Source organism: Rhinolophus sinicus, linkage group LG12 (assembly GCF_036562045.2).
Source record: "Rhinolophus sinicus isolate RSC01 linkage group LG12, ASM3656204v1, whole genome shotgun sequence".
NCBI lineage: Eukaryota > Metazoa > Chordata > Mammalia > Chiroptera > Rhinolophidae > Rhinolophus > Rhinolophus sinicus.
The window spans coordinates 22,972,559-22,999,641 of NC_133761.1; the positions used below are offsets into that span (position 1 = coordinate 22,972,559).

At 35.7% G+C, this 27,083-nt stretch overlaps 1 protein-coding gene across 1 annotated transcript in view; it reads right to left on the reverse strand.

Annotated features, from left to right (window-relative positions):
• PKHD1L1 (PKHD1 like 1) overlaps nucleotides 1-27,083 on the reverse strand; it is a 151,101-nt gene that overhangs the window by 58,779 nt on the left and 65,239 nt on the right. The window contains exons 31-50 of the mRNA XM_019750644.2: nucleotides 26,648-26,780; nucleotides 26,008-26,203; nucleotides 24,053-24,195; nucleotides 23,541-23,645; nucleotides 22,680-22,868; nucleotides 21,727-21,897; nucleotides 20,959-21,185; nucleotides 19,344-20,328; nucleotides 16,988-17,236; nucleotides 16,088-16,237; nucleotides 14,458-14,632; nucleotides 13,330-13,486; nucleotides 12,789-12,945; nucleotides 11,738-11,817; nucleotides 11,141-11,270; nucleotides 10,053-10,182; nucleotides 7,605-7,846; nucleotides 5,756-5,892; nucleotides 2,688-3,717; nucleotides 1,193-1,384 (exon numbers count right to left, since the gene is read on the reverse strand). Of these exons, the coding sequence (XP_019606203.2) occupies nucleotides 1,193-1,384; nucleotides 2,688-3,717; nucleotides 5,756-5,892; nucleotides 7,605-7,846; nucleotides 10,053-10,182; nucleotides 11,141-11,270; nucleotides 11,738-11,817; nucleotides 12,789-12,945; nucleotides 13,330-13,486; nucleotides 14,458-14,632; nucleotides 16,088-16,237; nucleotides 16,988-17,236; nucleotides 19,344-20,328; nucleotides 20,959-21,185; nucleotides 21,727-21,897; nucleotides 22,680-22,868; nucleotides 23,541-23,645; nucleotides 24,053-24,195; nucleotides 26,008-26,203; nucleotides 26,648-26,780 (4,978 nt within the window). The remainder of the gene's footprint in view (nucleotides 1-1,192; nucleotides 1,385-2,687; nucleotides 3,718-5,755; nucleotides 5,893-7,604; nucleotides 7,847-10,052; nucleotides 10,183-11,140; nucleotides 11,271-11,737; nucleotides 11,818-12,788; nucleotides 12,946-13,329; nucleotides 13,487-14,457; nucleotides 14,633-16,087; nucleotides 16,238-16,987; nucleotides 17,237-19,343; nucleotides 20,329-20,958; nucleotides 21,186-21,726; nucleotides 21,898-22,679; nucleotides 22,869-23,540; nucleotides 23,646-24,052; nucleotides 24,196-26,007; nucleotides 26,204-26,647; nucleotides 26,781-27,083) is intronic.

Here is a 27,083-nt window from a genome sequence, read left to right on the forward strand (position 1 = left end):
GGCTGGATGGCTCCGTTGGTTACAGCACAAGCTCTCAACAACAAGGTTGCCAGTTCAATTCCCACATGGGATGGTGGGCTGCGCCTCCTGCAACTAAAGATTGAAAACGGTGACTGGACTTGGAGCTGAGCTGTGCCCTCCACAACTAGATTGAAGGACAATGACTTGGAGCTGATGGGACCTGGAGAAACACACTGTCCCCAAATAGTCTCCAATAAAATTTAGCCTTGCATTTAAAAAAAAAATCTTTGATTCATCAGTGTTTTTCCTATTTTCCAAAATCTGAAGTCCATTAAATAGTGTATGCGAGTGGATTTAATGTATATTGATAGTTTAACTAATAACTCCTAGACAAATGATGGAAGAATGAATGGATGGAAGATAAAGACATAAATATATAGATCTCAGCCAGTCAGAGTAGGCTAGGTCAGGTATAATGAGAATAGATATATTTAGTAACTGAAGATTCCCTCATTGGTTCTCTAATTAATGGAGTGAGGGGAAATAGGAAGGACTGAGTGAACACTCTAGGAGCCATGCCTCCTCACCTCCTTGCCTAGATAATATACTAAAAGCAATTCCAAATCCTCGAGGGGGGAAAATCAAAATATTAGTGCCGCAATGAAAGATCTGAAGGACGCAAGGATCAGGATTCCTACCACAGCCCCATTTAACTTGCTTGTTTGGCTGTTGCAAATGCCAGATGGATCATGAATAATGACAGTAAATTAATACAATTTAGTCAGGTAATGATGTCAAGCACATCTGGTGTCCCAGGTACAGTATCGTTCCTAAAACAAATCAGTAAATCAACAGTCTCTGGCATCTGGTATGTGGCTACTCACCTAGCAAATGCTCCCCCATCCCATTTCAACCAGTGAAGATAGTCAAAATCATTTGCCTTCAGTGGCAGGAACAATGGTATTTTTTATTGTCTTGCTCCAAGAGCTATGTTAACTTTCCTGCTCTGTGTCATAATAATGGCTGGTGCTTCCTTATCGTGATGGTCCATGCATTTATTCACTATTCCTCACATGCCTGTTTTGGGTGTGTTTGTTTCCTGTCTGGCTTCTGACATATAAATATTATGCTTTTTTCAATGTTCTAAACAATGAGTGACAACTCAAGAAGATGGTAAAAATTGAGGAAAACATGTTTAAATTAGTGGTTTAAACTATTATATTCCACTTACCAAAAGAGTCTGAGAGAACCACATCCTTTTCAAGCAGAGACACTGGAGTGGGCTTGTTAAATGCTACACGGTGAAAGCTGACTGAGGCATCACAGACAGACCCAGGGAACCCAACGCTCCACTCATCTTCTTGAGTACAGTGAGAAGGGTCCAGCAACGAGCTGTGTGGAATGACGGTGTGTCCTTGGTGACCTAGGAAATGAACACCAATGACATGTTTCCTATATCATGTTATATAACTGAAAAAACTGTCTGCCACGTAAAAGTACTGTGACCCATAGCACTGCTAATAAAATCTAAATATATATATATTGGCATGGAGCAAGAGGCTCTGCGGTAGACTCTTGTGGATGTAGCTGAAACGTAGGATCTGAAGACCCATGAGAGCCAAAGTAGGAGATGGGAAGTGGGATAAATAACTTGGTCAAAAACACACAGAAGAATTCAAATCCAGGCATTCTGACCATAGAACCTGTACTCCTAACTGATGGACTGCCAACTAACATTACAAATCTAAGCTAAATTAAATAAACAAATAAAGGTTACACAAAGTTTTATATATTAGAACCATCCAAATGTCCTCCCCCTCAAAAACACCATTAGAACAGGAGACAGAAGTCAACAACTTTTGTTGAGAAAACTTTTGCTGAGAAACTTCTTCCATCTTTCAAAGTCTTTCAAAAGTAAGTTGTTAATATCTGTAGGTGTACTTGTCAATTTTCTCTCCTAAAGTATTATGCAGAATCAATCTCTCTCTCTCTCTCTCTCTCTCTCTCTCTCTCTCTCTCTCTCTCTCTCACACACACACACTACACACACACCCTTTCTACCTTATTTAGATAGGTCTTTATGAATACAAATTTATAAAGACACTAAGTTCTAGAAACTATGAATATTTACAAAAACTGTGACATACTCTGAACTTGAAATGCTAAAAAAGAAAATTTAACCTACTAGAGTTAACATATTTCTTGAACTAATTCCAAACTCAGAATCTGGATTGGAAAGAAAAAGGGTTAATAACAGGCCTATAATTTACTACTTCCCTTTAAAATATTTGAGCAGGATATATCCAGTCTGTCTACACTGCTTATGTAACCTGGAATTTATATGTTTATCCGGCATGACTGGAGAATTTGGGTAGTCATGTAAGCAGTTCCTTATCTGTGTAATTAACTGAGTATAAAATGGAGGCTTCCTGAAATGGCTTCCTTTTGTACTTAATATTTCCATAAATATTGCTCAATCAATATTGCTGTAAATTCAAAAGCAAAGTGCAAAGGCAGGAGTAAAAAGACACATTTGGAGGCTGCATCTGACAGTTTGTGGCTCTTCCAGAAAAGAATGTCTCATCTGTACCTAGTGTTGACCTATATCCTTAAGTCATTTGTAAAGTTTGGTACCGGGTATTCACATGAGTTTACTTTGACAGTTCAACTCTCCATGTTAATGCAAACACATTTCCAACGTATTTTCTCAGAAATTATAACATTACCTGTAAGGGAACCATCAATGTCAATCAGTACCACTTCATGTTCCCATCGAAAGCCAGCCTTGTTTGGTGCATGAAAATACTGGATGTCAACAAATTTCACACTCCAGCCTCCACATCTTTCATTACAAACTCCAGTGATGGATGTCACCCCCAAAGCTGCACAGGCGGGACGGTCAAAGTTCATGAAGTGTACAGAAGATACAGTCAAGCCTTCACTGAATGGGAGAACCAGGCCTTTTGTGGTGCAAAATGCAGACCCCATTCCAAGTTCATCAAGATGACCAACTATTTTGGCATTTTTAATCACCGCCCCATTGGTTTCACCCCATCCTCCAACATAACGAGCCAGGATCCTCTTGGTCTCGATTCCAGCCTCATAATTATTGATCATCACGAAGTTATGGAACTGAAGGGCACCTCCATTGACCCATTCAGCTCCTTTTTGACAATTCCAAGTAGTAAGTGAATGAAATATTGCAGGCACTGGCACGGTAGAAGTACAAGCTCCTGTTTGCATGGGGAAATATTCTTCAAATATCCACAATCCAAACCAACCTTGAGAATGAACAGTGTTGTTAAAGAATTCTCCAAGAGGAATTCTTTTTTGGCAAATGTTTCGGTCATAGGATGGCCCATCAGGATGGTTGTTCATTCGGTACCAAAAGCCAAAGTGAGTGCCACCAGCAGCTGCATTGTGCCGTATGGTGTTGTTTGGGTTGGTTACCCAAAATGCAGCAGGAGTCACATCATCATTCAGAAGACTAGTACTTTGCTGTACAAATATTGCCAAGTTATATTGCAGGATATTGCCATGTTCAATACCATCTTCTATAAAAAATGCTCCTCCCTTGATATCATAGATAATATTCCTCTCAACCAGAAGGTGATGTGTGTTATGGATAGTAACAGCTCTGTTATAGGTCTGGTGAATTGCACAGCCTCTTACATAAGATTTAAACTGTAAATCTTCGAGCATGTGCCAATGTATTGGATATCTCCCCAACCGAAAAGCCTGGCCGGCATGGAATACCTGTCAAGCCCAGAAATCACAGCTATTTAGTGATCACACAGACACAGACTTTTACTTAGCTCATATTTCTTGTTGAAAAATAATCTCCAACTTTATGTCATTGTTAATGCATTTATATTTCCCATATTATTCATGTTTGTCATTTGAAAATATTTGGCCCCCAACCTACCTTGTTTTATTCATTATATAACAGCCCATACTTGATACCAATGATTATAATTAATGAACAAAAGTCATGTTTGACAACTCTGCTTTTCTCCTTGGTCTATTATAAACCTTTTGTGCTTAGCCAAATAAAACCGCTTAAAAGACATTTTCCCTTTAGGTTTATTCTTATATAACAATAAGAAACATTCCTTGAATGTTTACCATGTGCCAGATATTGTGCTACGTGTCTTATGTGCATGACCACAGTCTCTACCTCAAACCTTTGAATTAGCCACTTATCATTAACTTCATTTTACAGATTTAGAAATTGAAGTTTAGGAAGGATGAGTGTCTTGTTCATAGTCATAAGGTGCCATTTTAGCCCACGTTGGTCTGATTCTAGAGTTGGTGCTCTTCATAACCAATCTGTTGTACTTTGTTTTAGTAAGTCTATAATCTACTAATACTAATCTAATATGGAGGACGCCAGAGTGTGCATGTGTGTGCACGTGTGCAAAATATGATCCCGTGAGGCTTGGAAATAAAATATTATGGCCTCTATTTTCATTCTTCATAAAAATAAAAAATTAACCATTACTAACATTTAATATACAGATTGATCCTGGCAACCTCACTCAGTCTGTATCGCAGATGTCACAAGCATGTAACATATCCTAGGAGGAAGGGAGTTTTACAAAATGCAGGCATTAACTCTATCACCCTCAGTAGTTTGTAGTTTCAGTGTTGCCTGGTTAGTGGATTTATGGATTTTACAACCCTTGTCTCCCCTTCCTTTCCTCCCCTTCCTTTCCCTCCACTCCCCTTCCCTTCCTTCCTTTTACTGAATACTTAATAAAAACTATAGTAAACCTCGATTATATAGACTGAATATTAATAAGATACAGAGGAGCTCCTAATCTCTTGGGGATAACTTGCATATTGATTAATGTATTTATATATTTGTTCCATTAATAATCAAGAATTTGCTATATGTCAAGCACTGTTCAATCCACAGAGGAATCAGCAGAAAGACAAAATTTCTGAACTAATTGAGTTTATGTTCTAGAGGGAGAGATAAAAAATAAACAAAAAGTAGCTATAATGTCAGGAATTATGAAGAAATAAAGGGAAGCAGGGGTTTGGGCAGCTATTTCAAATACAGTTGGTGAAGAAAGGCCTCTCTCTCTGAAGAGAGAACATTTGAAGAGAACTGACTGAAATGAGGTGTTAACCACACAAATATTTGGTACAGAAGCATCTCAAGCAGAAGGAAGAGCAAGTGCAAACACCTGGGACAGAAATGTGCTCGACATGGTCAGGGGACAGCAGGAGCTTGCATGGCACAAGCTACAGGTAAAGTCATAGGAGACAGAGTCAGAGGCCAGCTGGGGGACAGATCCTGTGGGTCCTAAGGGAAGGACTTGGACTTTTTGTTTCAGGTATAATATGAAGCTTTGAAGGGTTTGAACAGGGTGTAACAAGATCTGATTTACACTTTACGATTTTCACTTGTGCTAGGGTGTGGAGATGCCACTGAAGCAAGGGTGAAAACAGGAAGACCGGTTAGGAAAAAAATTACAGTAGTCCAGGTGAGAGGTAACGGTGACTTAGGTTAGGGATGAGATAGAGGTGGTGGAAAGAGAGTGGGTTCAGGAGACAGTATTTTGTGGGCAGAGTGGATAGAACTTGCTGATGAATTTGATGGGAGGTTTGAGAAAAATAGAGATACAAAATTCCAGCGTGATTAAATGAGTGAATAATGGGGTGTATTCAAATGGTCTGTCTCCTCCACCAGTTAAGTAGCACCTGGCTAGCAGCCCAAACTCAGTACACATTCGTTGTACGGATAACCTTGGACAAACCATTGTGATTTAACAATACTGCCTCTTACCTCCACATATTCTATCCTTCCAGTTACCATGTTAGCACTAGGTATAGGCGCGTGAAACATAATGCAACCTCCAAACTGGTCACTTCCTATTTCTTCTCCAAACTTTCCTTGGAGACATGTCTGTGTAGCAAATTCACCTTCAGAAATATTTTTAAAGACATCATAAAGAAAAACCATGTCAAAATCCTCTAATTACATAAAGACTTTTTTCTCATTCCGAATTATATCCTTTTATTCACATATAATTTTAATCTTATTCTGGAACATAATTACTTGCATTCACATCATCTCCTCCTCCAGATAATAAAAAAGGTAAGTACCTTGTCTTGTTCACCTTTGCATTTCCTAAAGTACTTACTACCATATTTTCAAAGATACTAAATAAGTAATTGAATGGTTGAATGAATACTGATAAAGGTATTTTGTTTGATTATCTCTGAAGCTTTTCCCCCAGATTTGGAGATTACTATAATTAATGCAATCTTATACTTGGGTAGCACTAGAATATGCATTATCTCACTTAATTTTCATAACTGTAGTAAGTAGGCAGAACAGGAAGTATTCTTATTTTAAACAGAATGAAACTTGGTTTAACGGCCATTGTGAGACTTGATGCAGATGAACTGTGATAATGGAAAAAAACAAAGTGGAATAAGCATTGCTGAGAGTCACTTAAAATAGGAAGCTATTAGGATGTGCACATCTTGTGCCTCAGTTCTCAGAGCTGCTGTTAAGTTGCTAAACTCAGCTCAAGGCTGAGCCATAAACATCCTGGAGTCATAAACATCCTGGAAGAATAACTGCTGAGAGGACACATACAGACTTGACTTTCCTCCTGGTAGTTTTCAACTCCCTTGTTTGCTTATTGGAACTAACTAATCCCTGTTAACCTAGCCAGCAATCCTTCATTCACATAAAAGAATCACATTTTATGGTTTTCGCCTTTATAAACTCTGCCTTTCTTTGTTCTCAGAGCACAGTTTGGGTTGCCATCTGAATCTGTGTCTCTTGGGTTGCAATCCTTTTGCTCAAATAAATGCTTTTTATTCTTTATTACAGCCTAAACTTTTTCTTAGTTGACAACCAGAATCAGAACGCAGGTCACTTGACATCGAATCCAACGAGCTTTGTCTTATGTTATACTTCCCACTGAAGGAAAACGCTGTACCTAAGCTGTGTCTGTTATTATCTAACTGCTTATAGGATTGTAATGGTATTAGTGATTACGTAAAATATTTAAGAGACTTGTAAAATACATTGTGCTATATACATGTGTTTGTGTGTATGATATATATATATATATGTATATATTTATATATATGATACATACGTATTTATCATATATACATATGGAAAACATCATTAAGATTCACCAATATCCAGTTCGCTTCCACTTCTGGGTATACCAGAGTTGGTAGTAACTTACTTCCTTCAAGTTACGCATAGCCACAAAATTAGTTCTTACTAGTGGCCCCTGGGTAGAAGAAAGACCTATCACTTCAGGACCAAAGTAATTAGTTGCTGGCCCTCACCTCTCCAGCCATCTTATCTCCTGTCTCAGAGAACATGGAGACTCCTGGAGCTTCCTATGTTGAGATGTAGCATCCATTAGCCTAGATTCCGGAATAATTACAATGAGCAGAACACTCTGTTGACTCATATTGGACACATGTAGCATGAATGAGAACTAACCCTTTCTTATTTTAAATCACTGAGATTTGGGACTTATTTATTACTAGAGCACAACCTAGTCCAGCGGTTCTCAACTGGGGGTGATTTTGCCCCTGGGGAATATTTTTGCAATGTCTGAAAACATTTTAAGTTGTCACCCTATAGATGCTAAAATTACCTGTGTCAAATCCATCAGGACATGCTGGAATTTTGTTATTCCACTCCACATTATCAGATCCTCTTATTAAAATATTTCTTGTAAGAATTCCAACTTCTGCCCTTGCTTCAAATAGAGTTCCATCAGGAAGGGTGACAGTGATTCCTAAGTGTGTGTAATTCAGTGGATTTGTTAGCGTTATGTTTATGCCATCAGCGGATACAGATGCAATTGTCCCTTTTTCATTTTCTCGTTGACTGTGTCTATATAAATTTTAACAAAAAAATTTCAAAATTAATATAAATCAACACTGTTTTGGTGCATCCGTTTTATGCTATTTTGAACATTTCATTTCTAAAATAGGAAACTTTTTGTCATACAATATTTTGAAGAGGAAATTAAAGGTGGTATTTTACTTTCTTAAAGCAACTGAATCAATTTTACAGATGCTCTTCAATTAAATATTTTCCAAGTGCTACACTTCTTCATACAATTTCACTAATTCTGTAGAAATGTATTCAAACGATCTATTCATTTAGAACATCCTACAAGTGGTATGGAAAAGTGGTTTAGGCTGGGCTCTATTGAATTCCCTTGGATCAAGATGATACAGAGATTTCTTTAGAAAAGAAGGTTCTGAAAACCATGTTTGTATGTTATGTGTACCTAAATACACCTTTCCTTCTTTTGTCATAATAGCTAACACTTATATAGCACTTTGAGCCAACTTCTGTTCTAAGTGCTGTACACATCATATTAACTCATTTAGGTCTTACAGTAATTCCAAGATAGATACTAATAGCATTCCAATTTTACTGAAGCACAGAGAGGTGAAAAAATATGGCTGCAAGCCTAGTAAGTGGTAATGGTGGGAGATGGACCCAACAGACTGACTTTGAAGTGATATTTTTAACCAACTGCTTTACAAACTCTCAAATAGGATTTACAAATGAAATAATGAACATTGAATTAGATTTGGTGGGAAACTCTTTAATTCTTGTTTCTTAAAACTATTTCTATGCTACATACTAAACTTACTTTTCATTCATACAGAAAAGCTATAAATAAGGGCTTTCTATTCTATTAGTAAACCCTGTCGTTTTGTTACTTTTTAATTTTGCCATTATGTAATTAAAATTTCTTCCAAGGGCAAAAAAAAAAATTGTCACTTATAAAGCTAAGTATATTTTTAACTCTTCCTAACATCTGCAAGTCTATTTTTAACTTGGAAAATGGCAAACTCAAAATGCCACCTTGAATTTTAATTCTAAACTGAGTCACAACCTTAACATAATTTAGCTGCTTCTTGTCATAAATTACTATTTGTTCCCTGATACACAATTTTGCCATTACCCATAATTTCGACAATAAAGCAAAAATAAAGCTCTTCTTGGCTCCCGCTCCTTTTATTTCTTATTTTCCAAAATATAAAATTAAAGAGAAATTGAGAGTCATAAAGCAGCGTCAGTTATAAAATGTCTGACACCTAGAAGGTCATACTAATCATCACTCATCCTATAATGATGATTTCTTCCCTTTTATTTAATCATTACTAACAATTTTGGATCATGGGAACTACTGCCAAGACTGTAAGATAAGAAACAGTTCACTAGATGCTTTCTACCATATTATTTAGTGACAAACAAAGAAACTCATTTATATTTTTGCATGCATAAATGTATTTAGCTAAAGCTCTAAGTGAGAAGTTTTCAAATGACTTTTAACAGCAGAATGTGTTTTGTTTCAATCAAAATCTTAAAAGGAAACCTAACCATGAAAAACAACCAAAATATTTTATTAGTATAGCAGGTTCTTGAATAACATCATTTTATTCAATATTGTTTCATTATAATGTTGATACCGTGTTTCCCGGAAAATAAGACCTAGCTGGACCATCAGTTCTAATGCATCTTTTGGAACAAAAATTAATATAAGACCTGGTCTTATATAAGACCAGGTTAATATAATATAATATAATATAATATAATATAATATAATATAATATAATATAATATAATACCGGGTCTTACATTAATTTTTGCTCCAAAAGATGCATTAGAGCTGATGGTTCGGCGAGGTCTTATTTTCGGGGAAACAAGGTAAAATGCCATAGGAACTTATCTCTTGTTTACATCAATTAGCCTATGATAAAACTGTTTTCATTATATGTCATTTTAAGTCAAGTCACAGAACCTTTTGACCATGTTAAGTGAGGACTTACTGCAAATGTTTATTCCATAGGTTCAAATTAATGCTCTTTCTTATTGTAAATTCAATCAATAAAAACAATACACTGGTGATCAACCCAATGTTAACATTTGACAAATACATAGTTGGCTGTTCTTGTTTCTTTATCAGAGCTTTCAAATTTAAATCAGATAGTTGTAGACCTTCTGAACCATCCCTCCTTTGCAGAGTTAAAAGTTTCTGCTTACAAATCAAAATCATCAGGCCCAGAAGACATCATACCTGTGTCCTGTGCTCGCAATTACAACCTTCTCTCCTGGTTTCCATGTTACTGCTTCTTGTAGAATCAAAGTTCTTTCCCCTGCCTGTGCAGTCTGAGCTAAACGAGTCCAGATCACAGGAACAGGCAGACCTGGGGCCAACATGCAAACCGAGTATTTCTTCAGATGTGTTTCTCAGTTACTGAGAGCTTTATGCATTTAAATCTTTTCCTGGAGTCAGTCAATTTGGGGAAGGCTCATTTTACCTTCGTATTTCACACGTTTCTCAAAAAAGAAATGCTTGCTTTATAAAAGTAACAATGAGGTTTGTACCAATATGTGTCAGTCTATAAAGTTAAAAACATCCTTTGGCACCAATATACTCCATTTATGACAATCTTCTTTATACAAACGCAATATAAATGTGGTGTGTTACTATTGATAAAATGTCTTTGTTGAAAGGAACTGCTTAAACTGATAATCTAGAGACAAATGAAATGTGTAAATTGCTGAAAATTCCACTAGCAAATATATTTAACACAATGCAGGGCATTTATGATCATAATGGGTATCATGTTTATATATTCTAAATTTCTAAGAGACACATTATTGTAATATAGAAGACTTCAATATAAAAAGGAACATTCCATGCTTCCTCTAAATAAGTTACCCTGCTACTTCAAACATGATCAAAATCATTGTTATTTGCTGATAACTTTCCAGAATAGAGTTATACAAAAGTACAACTATACATTTATAGTTATATTTCAGAAAGAGTCCATAAACAATCAGTATGAACTGTGGTGAGCGCTAAATCAGGCAAACGGTGTTATGGGGGAACATGCAAAGGAGTAAAGGAAAGGATCTAGAGAAGGCCCAGAAGGACTTCTCCAAAAGAGACCTTGGTGGTCAGCCTTGAGCCTGTGTAGGGCTGGCCTGGCCTGGCCTACATCAGGGGGAGAAGAGATAAAGAGGAATAAAGAGGGAATGTGGAAAGACAGAAGAAGCTTGGCAAGTTTGCATTTAGAGAAAGTTATCAGGAGGTTATCTCTGGTTTCCTGTCTAGTCTCTCCTCAACCAGGTCCCTGAGCCTGTTTTTGGCCCCCGTACCATGCAGATCCAGGATTCCCTCACGCACGGCCAGCGTCTTGGCACCATATACTGGGAGCTCAGGAGATCGGAAGTGCCCGTGCAAAGTAATGACTGCCTGATGCTGAAATGGGGATGCCTCCGTCCCAATCTGCAAGGGGTTGCACAAGCATCATTCAGAAAGTTAAAACTCAATATCCACAATTCTAATCATTCAAAAGGAATGTTTTCCTTTTGTCCCTTCTCTTTCGAGAATTGCTTGTTTACTTGTCAGTAGCTTTCTTCCAAAAGATAATCTAACTTTCTAGTCAGCCCAATACATTATGCCAGACCTTGGGAAAGTATACTGATGGACTTTAGCCATATGTCAGACCTAATTTTTTTTTCTGTTCTATTTAAAATTCTGCTCTGTTGTAATACGATTATCTTCTCATTAAAAGAGCAAGAATACTCTGGAAAACTTTTCCCCAGAAAGAGGATTTTATACTAACAGAGACCTATACAAAGATAAACTTGTGAGAGTTTGGTTTGTTTAACTGTCCAGTTTACATATAGTAGTTTTAAAAGAAATGGTGAGAGGTCAGCAATAATATATACATATCAGGTTCTCTTGTATACCTGAAGAATGCCTCCATCTGTAATCAGAATATTTTCGGCCTGGAGTTCAATGTCAGCTTCATCAAATATTAGAGTTCCACCTGTGAGCCATACAATTTTGAAATATATCAGAAAGAAAACTAATATTAAAAGCTATTTATTCAATTACACATTAAAATTTAATTTCTTATTCCTATTTGCTATCACTATACATGTCACTTCAGCTCTTTGGCAACATAAAATATAACAACTTCAGACATGACCCCGGAAGTGATAGAAAATCAAATCCAAGGGCAGATTTTCTCTTGACCCTTGGTTATTTTAAATGCTATTAAACAGCTACATGAATTCTAGTTCTAGAAACACAGGCCCACAAAATATAAATTAAGAATGAAAACAATAAAAATAAAAGCACTTTTTATAGAGACCACTATAATGCCAACATTAACTCTGAACTTTTATCCACTAAGGTGCACTAGTAACAGCTTTAGTTTTATTAGCGTTATTAAAGAATGTACTGAGATACATTTTTATGAGACTAACATAAATTTGTGGACAGGGAAACTTGTCCAAAGGTCCAATAGTAAATAACTTCAAATTCTGAAGCATGGATATTATCCCAGAACTCAAAACAAATATAAAATACAAAGGTCTTTGAGCTGCGAACACCACATGGCAAAGTTTATACACTGAACCCCAAAGTATTTTATGCTTGCCAATGATTATTTCTTTTACATGCAGTTGTAACAGTTCCGATCATTTAGTTTTGTATAGTGAAAACAGAATATCAAGAAGCAGAGAGAACTCCAGGTAACAATGAAAGCAGGTTACAACAAATGCAATATATTCTGATATTTTCTATTCTATTTCATTAAATGATTCTGGTTGCAATACACTAAATAATTTCATACCACAAGTGAATTTTAAGACTTGATTTAAACAAGTCAGTACAACACTCCATATTAAAAACATGATACAACTCTGGATGTTCATAATAGTGAGTTTTAATCAAATTAACTGTACAGAACTATTCCACAGGCAGAGTCTAATAAGCAGATTTTCAGGAATTTACCCTGAATAAGCAACATTTTCAGAATAGGGGTGTTTTGATCCAGCAAAATTATCTGTCCTTTTGTAATGACAACCAATGACCCTTCCTCTGGAGGAGATTTTCCTCCCCATGAGAAGTTGGAGGACCAGGTATCGACATATAAGAAGTCAGCATTATCCTGTAATAGAACACGAGAAACTTTTAAATTCAGAGGTTTTATCAGAATTTTTCATTCAGTTTCTCAAGAAAGAAGAAATCTAAAACAATAAACATTTTCATTAATAATAAAGTATAAACTACCTCGAATATGTTGGCTTATTTCACGATAATGAAGTGAAAAAACCCATTATCAATTAACCCACAATTAAATAATTAAAAATCTGAAATAATAAAATGTTTAGTAATAAGCAAAAAAAACATGATCTACTTTAAATTTATTCTAGTCACAGCTCAGTTATTTTTTGGAGACATTAACAAAGTAAAAAGCCCATTCCCCATCACTTCACCTCCCATATGCTAGTTTTCCTATTGCTGTGGTTACTATATACAGCAGCACTATTACCGGTATGGCCATGCCAAAGCTTCCGATGGTGACATGCACTGGAGCCCACCCCGAAGGAGTGTGGGCATTTGTCACGCAGATGATATATGTCTTGTTGGAATACTCAACATTACATTTGGCTTCAGCTATGGTGACAAGAACATCCTGTATATTTTCACTGTAACGAAAGAAGGGGGAAAACATCACATGGATAATTTTTCTCAAATTTCTAGGTCACACTGTCACAATAATTCAGATACATTACTGCAAAAATGAACTTACCCTATGATCCGTCAAAGTACAGATATACACTTTTTTCAGTAGTAAGACTTAAAAATATTTGTTGAGAAAAAAGTAAACAGAAATTAAGAGGCCAGGAAATATAACTGTACAAACTAGAAGGTCTTCCATTGTTGGAGAAAAAAAACTGCCTGGGTTCCATTTATTGAGAGATTCTGTGATGGTCTCCAAACAGGCACCTTTGCAAGAGACTTTCAGGGATCATTTCGTCTCTGTGACATTTTCATCACATTCCCAGACTTTAGAATTTAACCTCCATGTAAGAATGCCAAGTCCGAGGTAGTTATAAGTACTTGAGGAATTAAAATTGCCTCTAGGATTTAAATGATCTGGCATTTTGAACTCTGCCTGATCCAGCTGAAGAACGACGAAGCAGTACATACACTTGAGCTAAATAAAGACTATATTTAGGAAAAAAGAATCTGGCCCGTAAAATGAATTGGACCTGATGCATGAAGTGATGTTTCATTTACTCAATGAAGCAGATCATGGCTGGAGATGAGATGGGGAAAACATAAGAAGGTGATTTGTACTTGTGATGTTACTTACTAGGATTTGGGGCAAGTTATTTAACCTTTCTAATCTTAGTCTCCCAACCATAAAATGGGATAAAATATCTACTAACGTAAGGTAAGAAGTTTCAGTGGGGTAGGAAGTTGCCTTGCACAGAGTAAGTACTCAATAAATGTTTAGTTTATAAGTACTACGACATGTCTGAAGTGTGACTTTTGAGCAGATGGCTATGTATCACATGACCATCTTTACACACTGTCCTGGCATACGAGACAGCAGGCATAACGGCTTGAGCCTGGAAATATGCACTGATGTATGTGCAGGTAAAGACAGTACCTGAAGCCAGATCCCCAGACTGTAAGTCTGGTGCCCCCTGCTGTACTGCCTCTCTTGGGAGATATTCCAGCGATGAGAGGAGTCAGTGACATGGTGTATGTAAACGGAGTCGTGGCCTGTGACAAATCCTTCCCATTGACCACACTCACTTCACAGGCTTGCTCGGGTCCCCTGTCTATGAGAACAGAAAGGAACTGAGTACAATTCTGCCATCAGGCCCTTATTCATTTACAAAACCCCCAAACATTTTCAATAGCATCTTCTTTTTTCCAAAGTCACTTTCACAGGCTATAGGTGAAATAATAAACATCTCTAGCAATAGCTAAAAACATCACAAGGTTCACGCACCTTAGCAACAGGGAAAAAACCCTCAGACCCTCCCTGGGAGCCTCTTATTGTAAACAATTGTACAAACCTGCCTGTTTAGTTTTCCAGTCCTAGGGGAGCCAACATGGCAAATTAGAGCAGGAAGGAAGGAACGGCAGGCATTCTGACAACAGCAAGGAGCGACAGCTGAAAGCCAGGTGAGAGACAGGAAACTACAGAAACCCAATACAAAAACGTAAAAATAGGAAGCAGAGCTAGTGCTAAGATAAGCATCCTAAAAACTTTGATAAATCTCAACAACATCGCTGCATTAAAAAAAAAATCAGGATACAAACTCTGATGTTGAAATAAATAAGCCCAGACATAAAAATATTACATTTTCTTCAATATTCTTTGTATAGGAAGTCAGAGAAAGAAGCCAAAATGTTTAGAAAAGAACAAGAAATGTTCAAATTTTCCCAATGTTTTTAGAAATGTTTGCACATAAAACATTCTTTATTCATTGAAAATATTCCCTTTGGTTCTTCTTAAATTTTGTTAGATAATTAAAATTAGTTTTGAACCTAAAATACCAGATATTTAAAGTTGACAATACCCACTGAATTAGGGTTAATGTCTCCATTTAATAAATGGAGAAATGAAGCAGAGAGGAGTTGAGTTACCTAGCTAAGGTGACACAGGAAGTGGCAAAATATTTGGGCTCCTCAGAGGCCAGCTCTTAATTGCTTTGTAAAAATAAATGAATAATAGCAAATCACATAACGTTTCAGGGACCATTCCATCCACTTCACATACATTAACTTATTAAACCTCCCAAGAATCCCATAAAGTAAGCCAATATGTTATTCTCACTCTACAGATGAAGAAACTGAAACACAGGGAGGCTGAATCACTAGCCAAAAGACACAGCTTGGGTTTGACTCTTGGCAATGCACTACCAGAGTCCACACTCGTGCCCATTACACTTTCCTATCTTCAAGGCACATCTAATACTCCAATAGGAACTAAAAATGTGTTCTCCATTTGGCATGCTTAATAAACTAAGAGCCATCAGTTTATGTGAACCTAAAACATGGCAATTTATTACAAACAATTCCTTCTAATCCAAAGGTTATGAATCTTGAAACACATACAAACCTAGAAAAAAAAAAGAGCCTGAGGAAATTGCTTAAAATCAGAATGGTTATAAAGGTGATTCAGTAGCCCCAAAGAACACAAAAACTTGACAAAAGAAATCTAGACTATGATCTTTATAAAATGAACCATTTCTCAAAGGCTGCTGTTCTTTTTTCTGACAACTTACCATTATTAGGTGGAATTTTACATAACAGTGTTGTGCAATCAGATTTAAGCCTATCGACTGCACATTCTGAGCCACACACTAATATAATGGAATTCTGCGGATTAAACCCAATGCCTGTCACAGTCAAGGTCTGACCACCTCCGAAGCTCCCTAGGGAAGACATAGAAAAGGGAAAAACAAAGCTAATTAAAAGGAAACCTCTTCTATGTATACATTTAACTTTACTTTAAAATCTGAAATAGAATTGACATTAATGAAGATTCTTCTAACTGAAACTATATTTATATTACAGTATAATGTAGTATATTAATGCAATAGTATCTCTTTTGATCATAGTGTTTTATCTTTTGAGTGTACAATCTTGATTGTAGTGTAGTCTTTGAGTATATGTCACACCTGGTAATTTATTTAAACTACTTCTAGGAACTAAAATTTTATTTAAAAGAGATGTCATAAAGAGTTTCAGAGTAGTAAAAACATAAATGTAAAATTATTATTTTAATTAAGAGCACGTTATCTATACTTTCTTAAGATTTTGAACCACTAAAATAACTTTCAAATACAAAACAAAAAATTATGTAGACATACTTACAGGGCAGTGATTTCTAAACATGACTTAAAAACTTTTTTCCCCACATATAACCTGGCCATTTTTAGTAGGGTTACATTTTAAATAAATTAAATCACACTAAGAAATACAGGCATTAAACTGATATTTTAATATGACGAATTGATGCCCTTGCATCCTTATTTATTTGATGCCTAAAAAAAATATGTTTAATGTGTTAAGAGAACTACAAATTTTAGCAGTGTTTGAAGCATATTGTTTTATTTATTTTTTCCTCAATAAGGTGTTTACTGAAACAATATATTTATAAGTTCCTGTACACCTGTGAGTACCTTGGCTTGGATGAATATTTTGAATGGTAAGTGGGTATTCAAATACAACTGTGGACACCGCAGAGCCTTTTGTCTTATGATGCATCGTAACAGGAAATGTGCCACCAGCATGCTCGCCAACAATGCACTGCAATTCACTCTCGTTGACCATGGTTACATTACACTGAGCGTTATTTATCATCACCGTCACTTCCAAGACATCAATTCCAAAATTAGATCCAGTGATCTGAATTTTGGTTCCCGGTGGACCTTAAAAAAAAAAAAAAGCAAACAATATAAATATATCTTAATTCCAGTATATTCACATACGTTTAAAGACACACCTATCAATAAAATAATATCCAGTATTTTAAAACTAATGTAAATGTTAACAAAACATGTTGTGTCACGTACATTTTGGCTATAGTATACATTATAGACTTTGGTATGTTAAGTGTAAATTATGTCAACATTCATTATTTTCCAGCCCTTCTGTTCGTTCTACTGAGTTGTAAGTTAGTAATTCAGGCTAGTGGAGAAGAGCAGAGAAGAAAAGAAAGATCTAGAGTTGGAAGTCTGAATGTCTGAGCAGGAGGTGGCTGGTTGGAGTATATTTTAAGGCTGGGCTTACTATTTGTTGATTTTGGCACTATCCTGATTTTAGGACCTCTTTGAGGATGGGTTATTCTTAATTCAAATATTTTTAATATATATAACTTGATAAACAAATTATGATAGATAAAGAAGGAATTAAAGACTTGTAGATAAATATTGATGCTGAAGCCTTGAATAAATGTACACAGAACAAAGTATTTCAATCCCTCAGTTTCCTTCCTTCCTCATTCTGACAAAAATGCATTGAGGATATTAAACATATGAAATATTTCATAGGTCATCTAAATGACCTACATATATAAGTATTAAGTGAATAGATATTAAGCAACAAAACTTGTTACAAAATTCACCAAGTAGTAGTTTGATATTAATTCTAATAGTAACAGTAAAATAACCATATAACTAACCATAATAAAGATCACTGAAATATACATTGTTATTTTAAAGACCAAAGATATTAATGAAATCTTTCATGTTAGAAATAATTTTAAATTACAAGCTAAAAATGTTTGGGGGAGGTCTTAAATTTTTAATATTGTCTGGCATTTTCATCTTTCAAGTGGAAGTGTTGTTTTAAGTATGTCTCTTCAGTAAATAAAACAGATCGGTTCTCACTTATCTACATTTGTTGTATCTTCAAATACATTGTTTTGAAAGAGACATTCAAAGAGAGAGATGGGACAGAAATGGCTCATGGAAATAAGGAACATATGCCAATATTTAGTTCATCATTTGCAATGACCACAAATATACGGGGAGAAAGTATGTCAATGCTATTGTTAATGTTTGCTTTTCAAAAAATTTCTAAATGAGAAAACTGGACGTATCAAAGAAAATTTCAACAGCAAACTTCTTGAAAGCAGAGAATACATCTTACCCAAATCTGGTAATGTAAACTAGAAAGGACTTTTTGTAAAGGCTAATACTTAATGAGTTCTTTATTAAAGGTACCATTCTAAGTTACATTATATGAATGAACTTTTTTAACTTTATGCGGTACGTACCTGCATGTATAAGGAAACTGATATTTAAAAAATTTTGCAAAGTTGCATCTCTGGAAATGACAAGAACCAAGATTTGAACCCAGGCATCAAGACCAGATTCTCAATCATTTTACTACAGCTGCCTCTCCAGAATTTATTACACAGATGACAAGTATTCCAACAGCTTCAAGATGATCACATAACATGATGACAAAGGATCAAGAAGACATCTCAATCTATTCTTAGCTTAGAAATATGAGTCACACCAAATAATGGAGTAAATCTTATAATATTTTTCCATCTGAATGGGCCAGTTACCTCTTTAAAAAGAATTCTGTTGTGTTGATAAGTGAATAATCAATTGTAGTTTCATGGCAACAAGGTATTCCAAAATATTCTCAATGTGAGGAACATCAACTACTTCTGAATTTTGACAGAAGGTGTTTCCTGTGCCATATCAATTTGATGACATAAATTAATTACCAATATTTGTCCATAGATATCTAGCTATTTCTTCTTCATTTTGAAATTTAGGTCAAGTTAATTAATGGGGATTTTTGTTTCAGGACAGAAGTTGGCATTTGACTAAAAATTTTATCCCAAGAATTTACAAAAATAATCACAAAATAGAGATTGTACAGAACTCAAATCCCATGTATTAACTGGGTTCACTGCGATTGTCTAAAAACACACCTTAATAATCATTTATAAACATTATTCCAATTCTATGCTAATACATATTACTGATAATATGATGTCAAACAATAAAGGGCAGGTACCTGTATTTGGGACAATTCCTCTGAGAAGGGGCGTGTCCTCCAAGGCATACGTAAATGACAGAGGTGGATAAGCAACTGCATTAACAAAGATCTCCACATGGACCCTTCCAGCTGCCTTTGCTGGGGTGCGGCAGTAGACTTCACTGAAGTTGACAGAAATAATTTGACAAGGTTCATCCCCCACAGTGACTGTGGTGTTGCCTGGATAGAAACCATTTCCTGTGATCACCAAAGTAGTTCCACCACCGATGCTTCCAGAAACTGGTGTGACAGATGCTACTGCGGGGCTGCTAATAGTCAGGTTTCCCAGAGCCAAGCCCTTAGTTCCCACCACAACCCTAAGAGGATGAAGCCCAGCCGGGAGGGGAGTCACAAGAACAGTGATGTTATTTTCATTAACATCTATTGCTCTGAACTGTTGGTCTCCAATGAAAACAGCAATGTCCTCCAAGATAGTGCCAAAACCTTCTCCTTCAATAAGAACTTCTGTGGACCCCCTGATGGAGTTTGGGAAGATTCTTGTTAAGAAAGGAATGATGCTTTCTAAGTACGAAAAGCTGCAGGTCCCCTGACACTGGGCAGGCACTCCATGTATTAGAAGATCTACATTCACAAGCTGTTGGGGAGCAGGAGATGTTTCACATTCAATGGTCGTATAATTCACAGATAGAACTCTACATGGAAAATGACCCATAAGGACTTCGACACCCGCAGAAGAGACTGCGAATCCAGAGCCGCTTATGGTCACTTTTGTCATTCCTGTAGTGGATCCTGCATTTGGCAGCACCATGTTGATGTTTGGCAAAAGTACAAATCGCCTATCAAATTCATTGGACAGTGTGTTGATAGCAGTGCCCAAGTTGTAGACACTTAACGTGACAATTTCCCTGATGCCAACATCCATTGAGTTTTGAGGCTCAATATGACATACAATGGAACTGGTAGTACTTTCTTCTACAACACAGGGGTAGTTACCAATTGTAACCTGAAAGTAAAATGAACATGAAAACAGGTCAATACATTTCTCTAAATACAAACTTAAATTTTGTATTATCAGCAACTAAATTAAAGGAATAATAATCATGGGCAAACTTTTTATGCATAAAATTGATTTGGGGGACTGATTAAGGCATAGCCTAGAATATTATTCTGCCATAGAAAATGAAGTACTGATACATAGTACAACATGGATGAAGCTTGAAAACATTATGCTTAGGGAATAAAGCCAGCACAAATGACCACATATTGTATGATTCTATTTATAAGAAATGTCCAGAATAGGCAAATGCACAGAGACAGAAAGTAGACTAGTGGTTATTTAGGGCAGGAAGGTATGGAGGGGTTGGGAGTAATGTCTAAGGGTTGTGGGGTTCCTTTTTGGGGTAATGAAATGTTCTAAAATTGATTGTGGTGATGGATTCCCAATCCTGTGAATATACTAAATTCAAAGCTATGGATTCAACGCTATAGAATTGTGCACTTTAAATGAACAAATGGTATGGTATGTGAATTATATCACAATAAAGCTGTTAGAGATTAAATTATGAGGTTATAGACAAAATATCTTGCTTTTATTGAATATGTAGAAGTAAAAAGGAGATCTTTATAGTCTTACCTTATTGGCACATGTGAGATTACTGAAGCCATGCCCAGTAATCGTTATCAATTCATTCACTGTCCCAGTAGATGGACTAATGTTGCTTATAGATGGTGAAAAACACCTTGAAAGCTCAAACAGAAATCTATCTGAATTGTTAACCTCGGTATCGTTCAGGCCACACAGGGGTTCTGTTGCTAGGCAGCCTGCCACAGAGCTTCCCAAGTGCAAATTCACAGGTCCTCCTTTAGACAAAAGAACTGCGAGTAAGTCATGGATAATGTTCTAAAATAAGAGCTGTTTTCAGACTGCATTACTCTATTTTGATGATGGTGGTTTATATTCTGGTAAACTTTTATTTCTTTTCTTCTTAAAGACAAGAAGGCCCCAGGCAGTGCCAACTTAAAACAAAGGCCTGGACAAAGATGATACAGTAGAGAGTGGATATAAAATTTATTTTTCAATTTGTCTAAGGCCAGAGCCCATGTGGAAAATGAAACAATAACATCTCACATTTCAATAGATTTTCGGATACAAACGGAGTGTTAGAACTTTTCCACATTATACCTTATTTGAGGCAAACAAGGATACTAAGAGGCTGGCAGGACAACATTGGCATGATTTTTATAATAAATTCCAGCCTCAGAGTAGTGCAGACCTATTTGAGGCCATGAGACTATTAAGAGACAGAAGCAGGTTAGACCCAGTCATCCGCCTCTTACTCGAGAAAAGTCACATATACCTGAGTCACCAGCTTAACGGAGTTTCCATCTTTCATTCTCTTACCCTGAACATATGTGGCTTCAGTGCCAGCCACAAACAGGTGCAGGGGAACGTGCCTGGTTTCAGCTGGTAAGACATTAATGACTCCTTGGAGAAAAATGGAGTGAGCCTCATCAATATACCCGCTGCTATAATAATGAATTCCAGGTGAAGTAAATTGGTAAGAAAATGAACCTGCCATAAAATAAGATCGGACATATAATAAATACAAGCAATTAATGCATCTTTGAAAAGGAGTTTGAAATCATTCAAATGCACATACAGTTGACAAGTTTCTGACTTTCATGCATGTGATATTTCAACAGAAAGTAGTAAGGAAGTGATTCAGTGGCTATGCTAGAGCTATTAGGTATAATGAAATCACATTCTAGGAAGACAAGATCCAGCATTTATTTTTTAAGAAAACTACGTCAAGTCTGGTATAACCAAATTTTAAAGAACAACTCAACATGGAATGAAAAATAAACAAATAATACTTAGTTTGTGTTTACGAATAAAAAGCTCAAACTGTTACATGTATAGACCAAAACAGACAGTCTAAAAGTCACTCTTTACACTGTGTTGTCCTAGGAGAAATAGTGATTTTACAACCGATTCCAATCGACAGAAGTTCATTACTTCCCACCAGACTGGTATGATTAAAACAGATATTCCAGTGTTCTTTGTAGTTTGCTTGTTTTCATACGTTTCTTTCAACTGGTTGATTATTCCAGAACGAATAAAAATATTTCTGGTATCGGAACTCATCACTAATGTATAAAACATCTTGCTACATTCACTTATAATAGTTTATAATTTTGTCAATTTTTACTATGGCAATAAAATGCCAACGAAACCATTTTGAATATTTGTATATATTATTTATGCAAATGTATTTTAAACCTAAACAAAATGTCTTTTTATTACATCTAGAAAAAAAGCAGCAGGATGCAAAACTCAACAAAGTGGAAACATACCTGATGCAGATTTTTCTCTTCCATTCGTAAATCCTTTGCCATCATAAATTACACTTCCAGGACTGGAGACAGAGAAAACTCTATATCCTATTCCCCTAAGAAATGGATGTGCTTGCCAATGCCATGTCACTGTGTTGCCCACAGATACATTTAAGACTGATGGTGACCAGGCATAACCTAATCCATGTACTGGGAGCAAGAATTGAGTCATAGTTTTAAAGAAAAAAGGAAAAGGAGTGAAAATTCTTAATAATTATCTTTGAAAATTCTGCATGTTTATATAGCCTCTAGTGAAAGACATTTTAAATACCACTGTAAAATTTTTACAATGCGTAATTTGAACATATACCAAAGATAAACAGAAATAATGGAAAGTGAGATAATGAGAACCTAAGGAAAGAAACTAAACCACAGAACTACAAAATTGATGATCAAGAGACAATCTTAAACATCAGAAAGTCAATGAAAAAGTTGTTCAGAAATGTCACATGGAATATTTTTTTAAACCTGATTAATTCTTTAAACATAATTTTTTTCAGGCATAGAGGCATAAAAAAAATCTATATACTTCCAATTTGAATATTTATTTACAAATTCACAACCAATGAGAAACCAAGGAGGATCTATACAGCATTAATAACAAATGGGAATTCCTGAACTTGGAAACTATAAAGTCTAGTATTGTAGGCTCAAGTCTGCACTACAAGTGACCCTCTATGTCAAGGGGATACTATTGATGAATTATAGAAAGAAATAACAATATATATTCTCTGTGTACTCTGAAGTATAAAATAAATAAAATCAGTTAATTACAAGGGAAAGTGTTTCCATTATTTACAATCTATCGATGTTGGCTGATACCTGAATCTTCCCCATCGTTGGTAATCCTGAATACATTCCCTGTTGAATGAAGAATACATTTTATGACATTTACTGATGATGATGTCACATTGCAAGGGAAGGACCCTAGAAAGAATAAAGATGAAGAAAAAAACATTTTCTCAACTGTATTTGTGAACTGTAGAAATGAAGTATAATGAATAAACAGTCAGCCCCACAAAGGCTCCACACTAGATAGTAGGATCTTTGGCACTTTTCTGATAATAATCCTGTTTGAGTCCTGATTATTTTTAGAACAGAGACCTTCCTCTTTTTGAGTGCTCTATATGCATTATATACACAATAACTATCGATTGAAATCAAAAGCACTTATTTTGTTTACCATCTTAACCAAATACACTTAACCTTTTATACACTGATAGAAAGATACAACTTCCATGATTAAGAATCTTTGTGTCATAACTCAGCACCTAAAACACATCCTTTAAGTTTTGAAACACAAAACAATTCTCCTGTGAGGAAGAAACTCTTACCTAAGAACACGGTGTTCTCAGTTGGTATAGCGCTAAACCCCGAACCCATTATTGTGATTTCAGTGCCACCGTATAAGGAGCCTCTCTGTGGAAACATTTTAGTCACTTCCAAAATATATTGTATAGAAGCATTTAACTTGTCTCTGCAAAAGAAAAATTAATAGATGTTTCAGTGAGCTTTCCATGGGGTCATGTTGCTGAACTTGATTCATTCAAGGAGAAGAGTAATTGAATATTTAATTAGCCAGTACTTTCTCAAGCTAATCTGACAATTATTATGAACCTCAATTTGGTTGGATGGTATATAGATAATAATTTCTCCCTAACTATGAAAATTAGATTTTTGATAATCCCATGGTAGAAGAATTTGCGATAAAAGATTTTAAAATATTATGGGGAAAATATAGTTATGAGGGAAGGCCGGTTGACTCAATTGGTTAGAGCACAGTGCTCATAACACCAAGGTCACCAATTTGATTCACACATGGACCAGTGGGCTGTACCCTCCCTAACTAGATTGAAAACAACGACTTGAGTTGGAGCTGATGGGTCCCAGAAAAACACTCTGTTCCCTAATATTCCCCAATAAAAATTAAAAACAAATATATGGTTATGAGAACTGAGGTCACAAGAAATACATGAAATACTTTATAATATTTTATATATTCATTAGATTAAAACCTTTAAGAGGCATTATCTATAAAAGAGAACGGCAATGAAATTCTGTACATTTTATATGAGTACTGAAAGTTTTGTGCAATTAATTTGAATTCACCATCCTGTTTGTTGGAAACTTGTCCTGATCTCTTTTCCTACTAGTTCAATGAGAGGGTTTTTTCACTTATTTTGCTTTATTACAAACAATGTGTCTGCTAAGAGGCCATCGAAAGGTACAATGCGCTTCTGACCTGACATTTAGAGTTGATTCCCACATCCCAGCTGTCACTATAACTTCAAAGACTCTTTGTGTTAACTACTGTTTAACTTCCTCAGCATAACAAAATGGTATTTCTTGCACCACCTCCCCAAATATCCAGTTTTCTATGATGTCAATTCTGCCCATTTTATCATATGCCAAAGCACAAGCCAACAGCTTTTCTAGAACCCATGTGAGCTCTGCCCTGTGAATTTAAGAGGGGATGTAGCTCTGAGATTTATGTTTACTGTTGCTCGTCTTTCCTCACAAGACTCTGCAGTAATCACTTCTCCTTCCACTCCAGCATCAGCTTTACTTGCTTTTTATTAATCCCTAAATTTCAATTTCCTCTTTTTCTATTCTACACCTGTAACGTCCTATGACAGAACTAAAATTTTACCAGTTAACAAACAGCTTTGGGAAAGAAAATACTAACACTTACCTAAAGAAAAGTTGGAGTTGGAGGAGGATTCTATATGAGTACCTCCTCTCCTTCAGGTGGCCAGCTCCCACCCCAAGGCTTAATTGTCACCTTTTCGGAGAACTCTTCTCTTTCCCTCAGGAAAATTAGTTCTCTCCGTTACATACGCTTACAGTATCTGGCACCTCTTCTTTGTAGACTTTTTCCCATTTGTAATTAACTTATGGATGTAATCATCTGTTTGAAATCTTCCCCCCTAACAAAATTATGGCATCACAAGCGATGGGGGACATGTCCCTCTTATTTTCCACTATGAATCCAGCACTGAGCAAGTGCCTGTCCCCTACTAACTATGTAAATATTTGCAGAACAAATGAAAATCATGTGACACATACATAAACCTTGTTGTGCCATCTTATATCCTAATCTGAATATTTGTCTCAAAACCAAGCATCTCATTGCACTTTACAAGATTTTCTCAGAACCTTTTGCAAAAGGATAGCAGAAAGGTGAAGAAAGCAACTGAATATAATAAGGTTAATAACTGTTTCTTCTCCTATCCTGTGCTATTAGCCCATGTGTTCAACAACTCCATCAATTCTATGTTCATTATCATACCTGGTTGATGCAAAACCCCAGTTTCTGACTTCTACATAGACGTGATGTTTTCCAGGAGGCAACTTGGGTAAAAGGCATCTAATATCCGTGAAGTTCCAGTGAAGAACCTGGCAGGGTTTTCCTCCAACATACACGGCCACGCTTTGTGTGAGTTCAAGTCCAAAGTTATAACCCTTAATTGTTAAATTAACTTCTCCTATTATTTAAAATTAAAAAAAGTTTTACAAAAATGTTCAACTTATTATGCAGTGTGAAATTTGCATATTAAGTAAACCAACATGTCTCTTAACTATCACTGGATTTAGGAAATCGTAACAATTTCAGAGGCAAAAGAAAAATCAATGAAAGAGCTGACAGCTGCCACATGGAGATAAAATCCATGTTTAATTGTTTCACAGGGAAAAATGGCAAAGTATTTTTTTAAAGAATATTTTTTTCCTATTGCACATGTTCAAAGTGAAATAATAATCTATGGTTAAATAAAAACAACTCATAACCAATTTTGCTTTAAGAAACAGAACTGCAGGAAAAACTATTTCAAAAGACTTTCTAGAAATTATATATATACACACACACACACACACACACACACATATACATATATATGTCAAATAACTGATATTATTGAAGAATTTCTTACCTAGTATTGTCCGTATTTTTGGATTAAAATCAGTTATGACTGGAGTCTGTAAACAATTATAACTATAAGCATCCTTGACTGTAGCTTGAAATCCATTGGTAGTAACTGAAATATCAACTGTACCCTCAATTCTCTGAAATAAGAAGAAAAAATAAAATAATTAGAAAATGTTAAATGCTGAGATATAGCTATCCAATGACTGAAAATAAACAGCAGTATGCAAAATAAACTTTCAAATATGTTTTGTTTCTAAGTTATGAATCAGAATCAGTTTTCAGATTTTAGAAAGTCCTGGTTTCAAATGTGGGTTACATGTTTAAATTCTTTATATAAAGGTAGGTGATATAGTGGTTTTGATCAATTTAATTTACATCTATGTTATTAGATTCCTGAGGGCTCAGCAATGTCGTCAAGATGCTGTGGACAAGTGATTAAT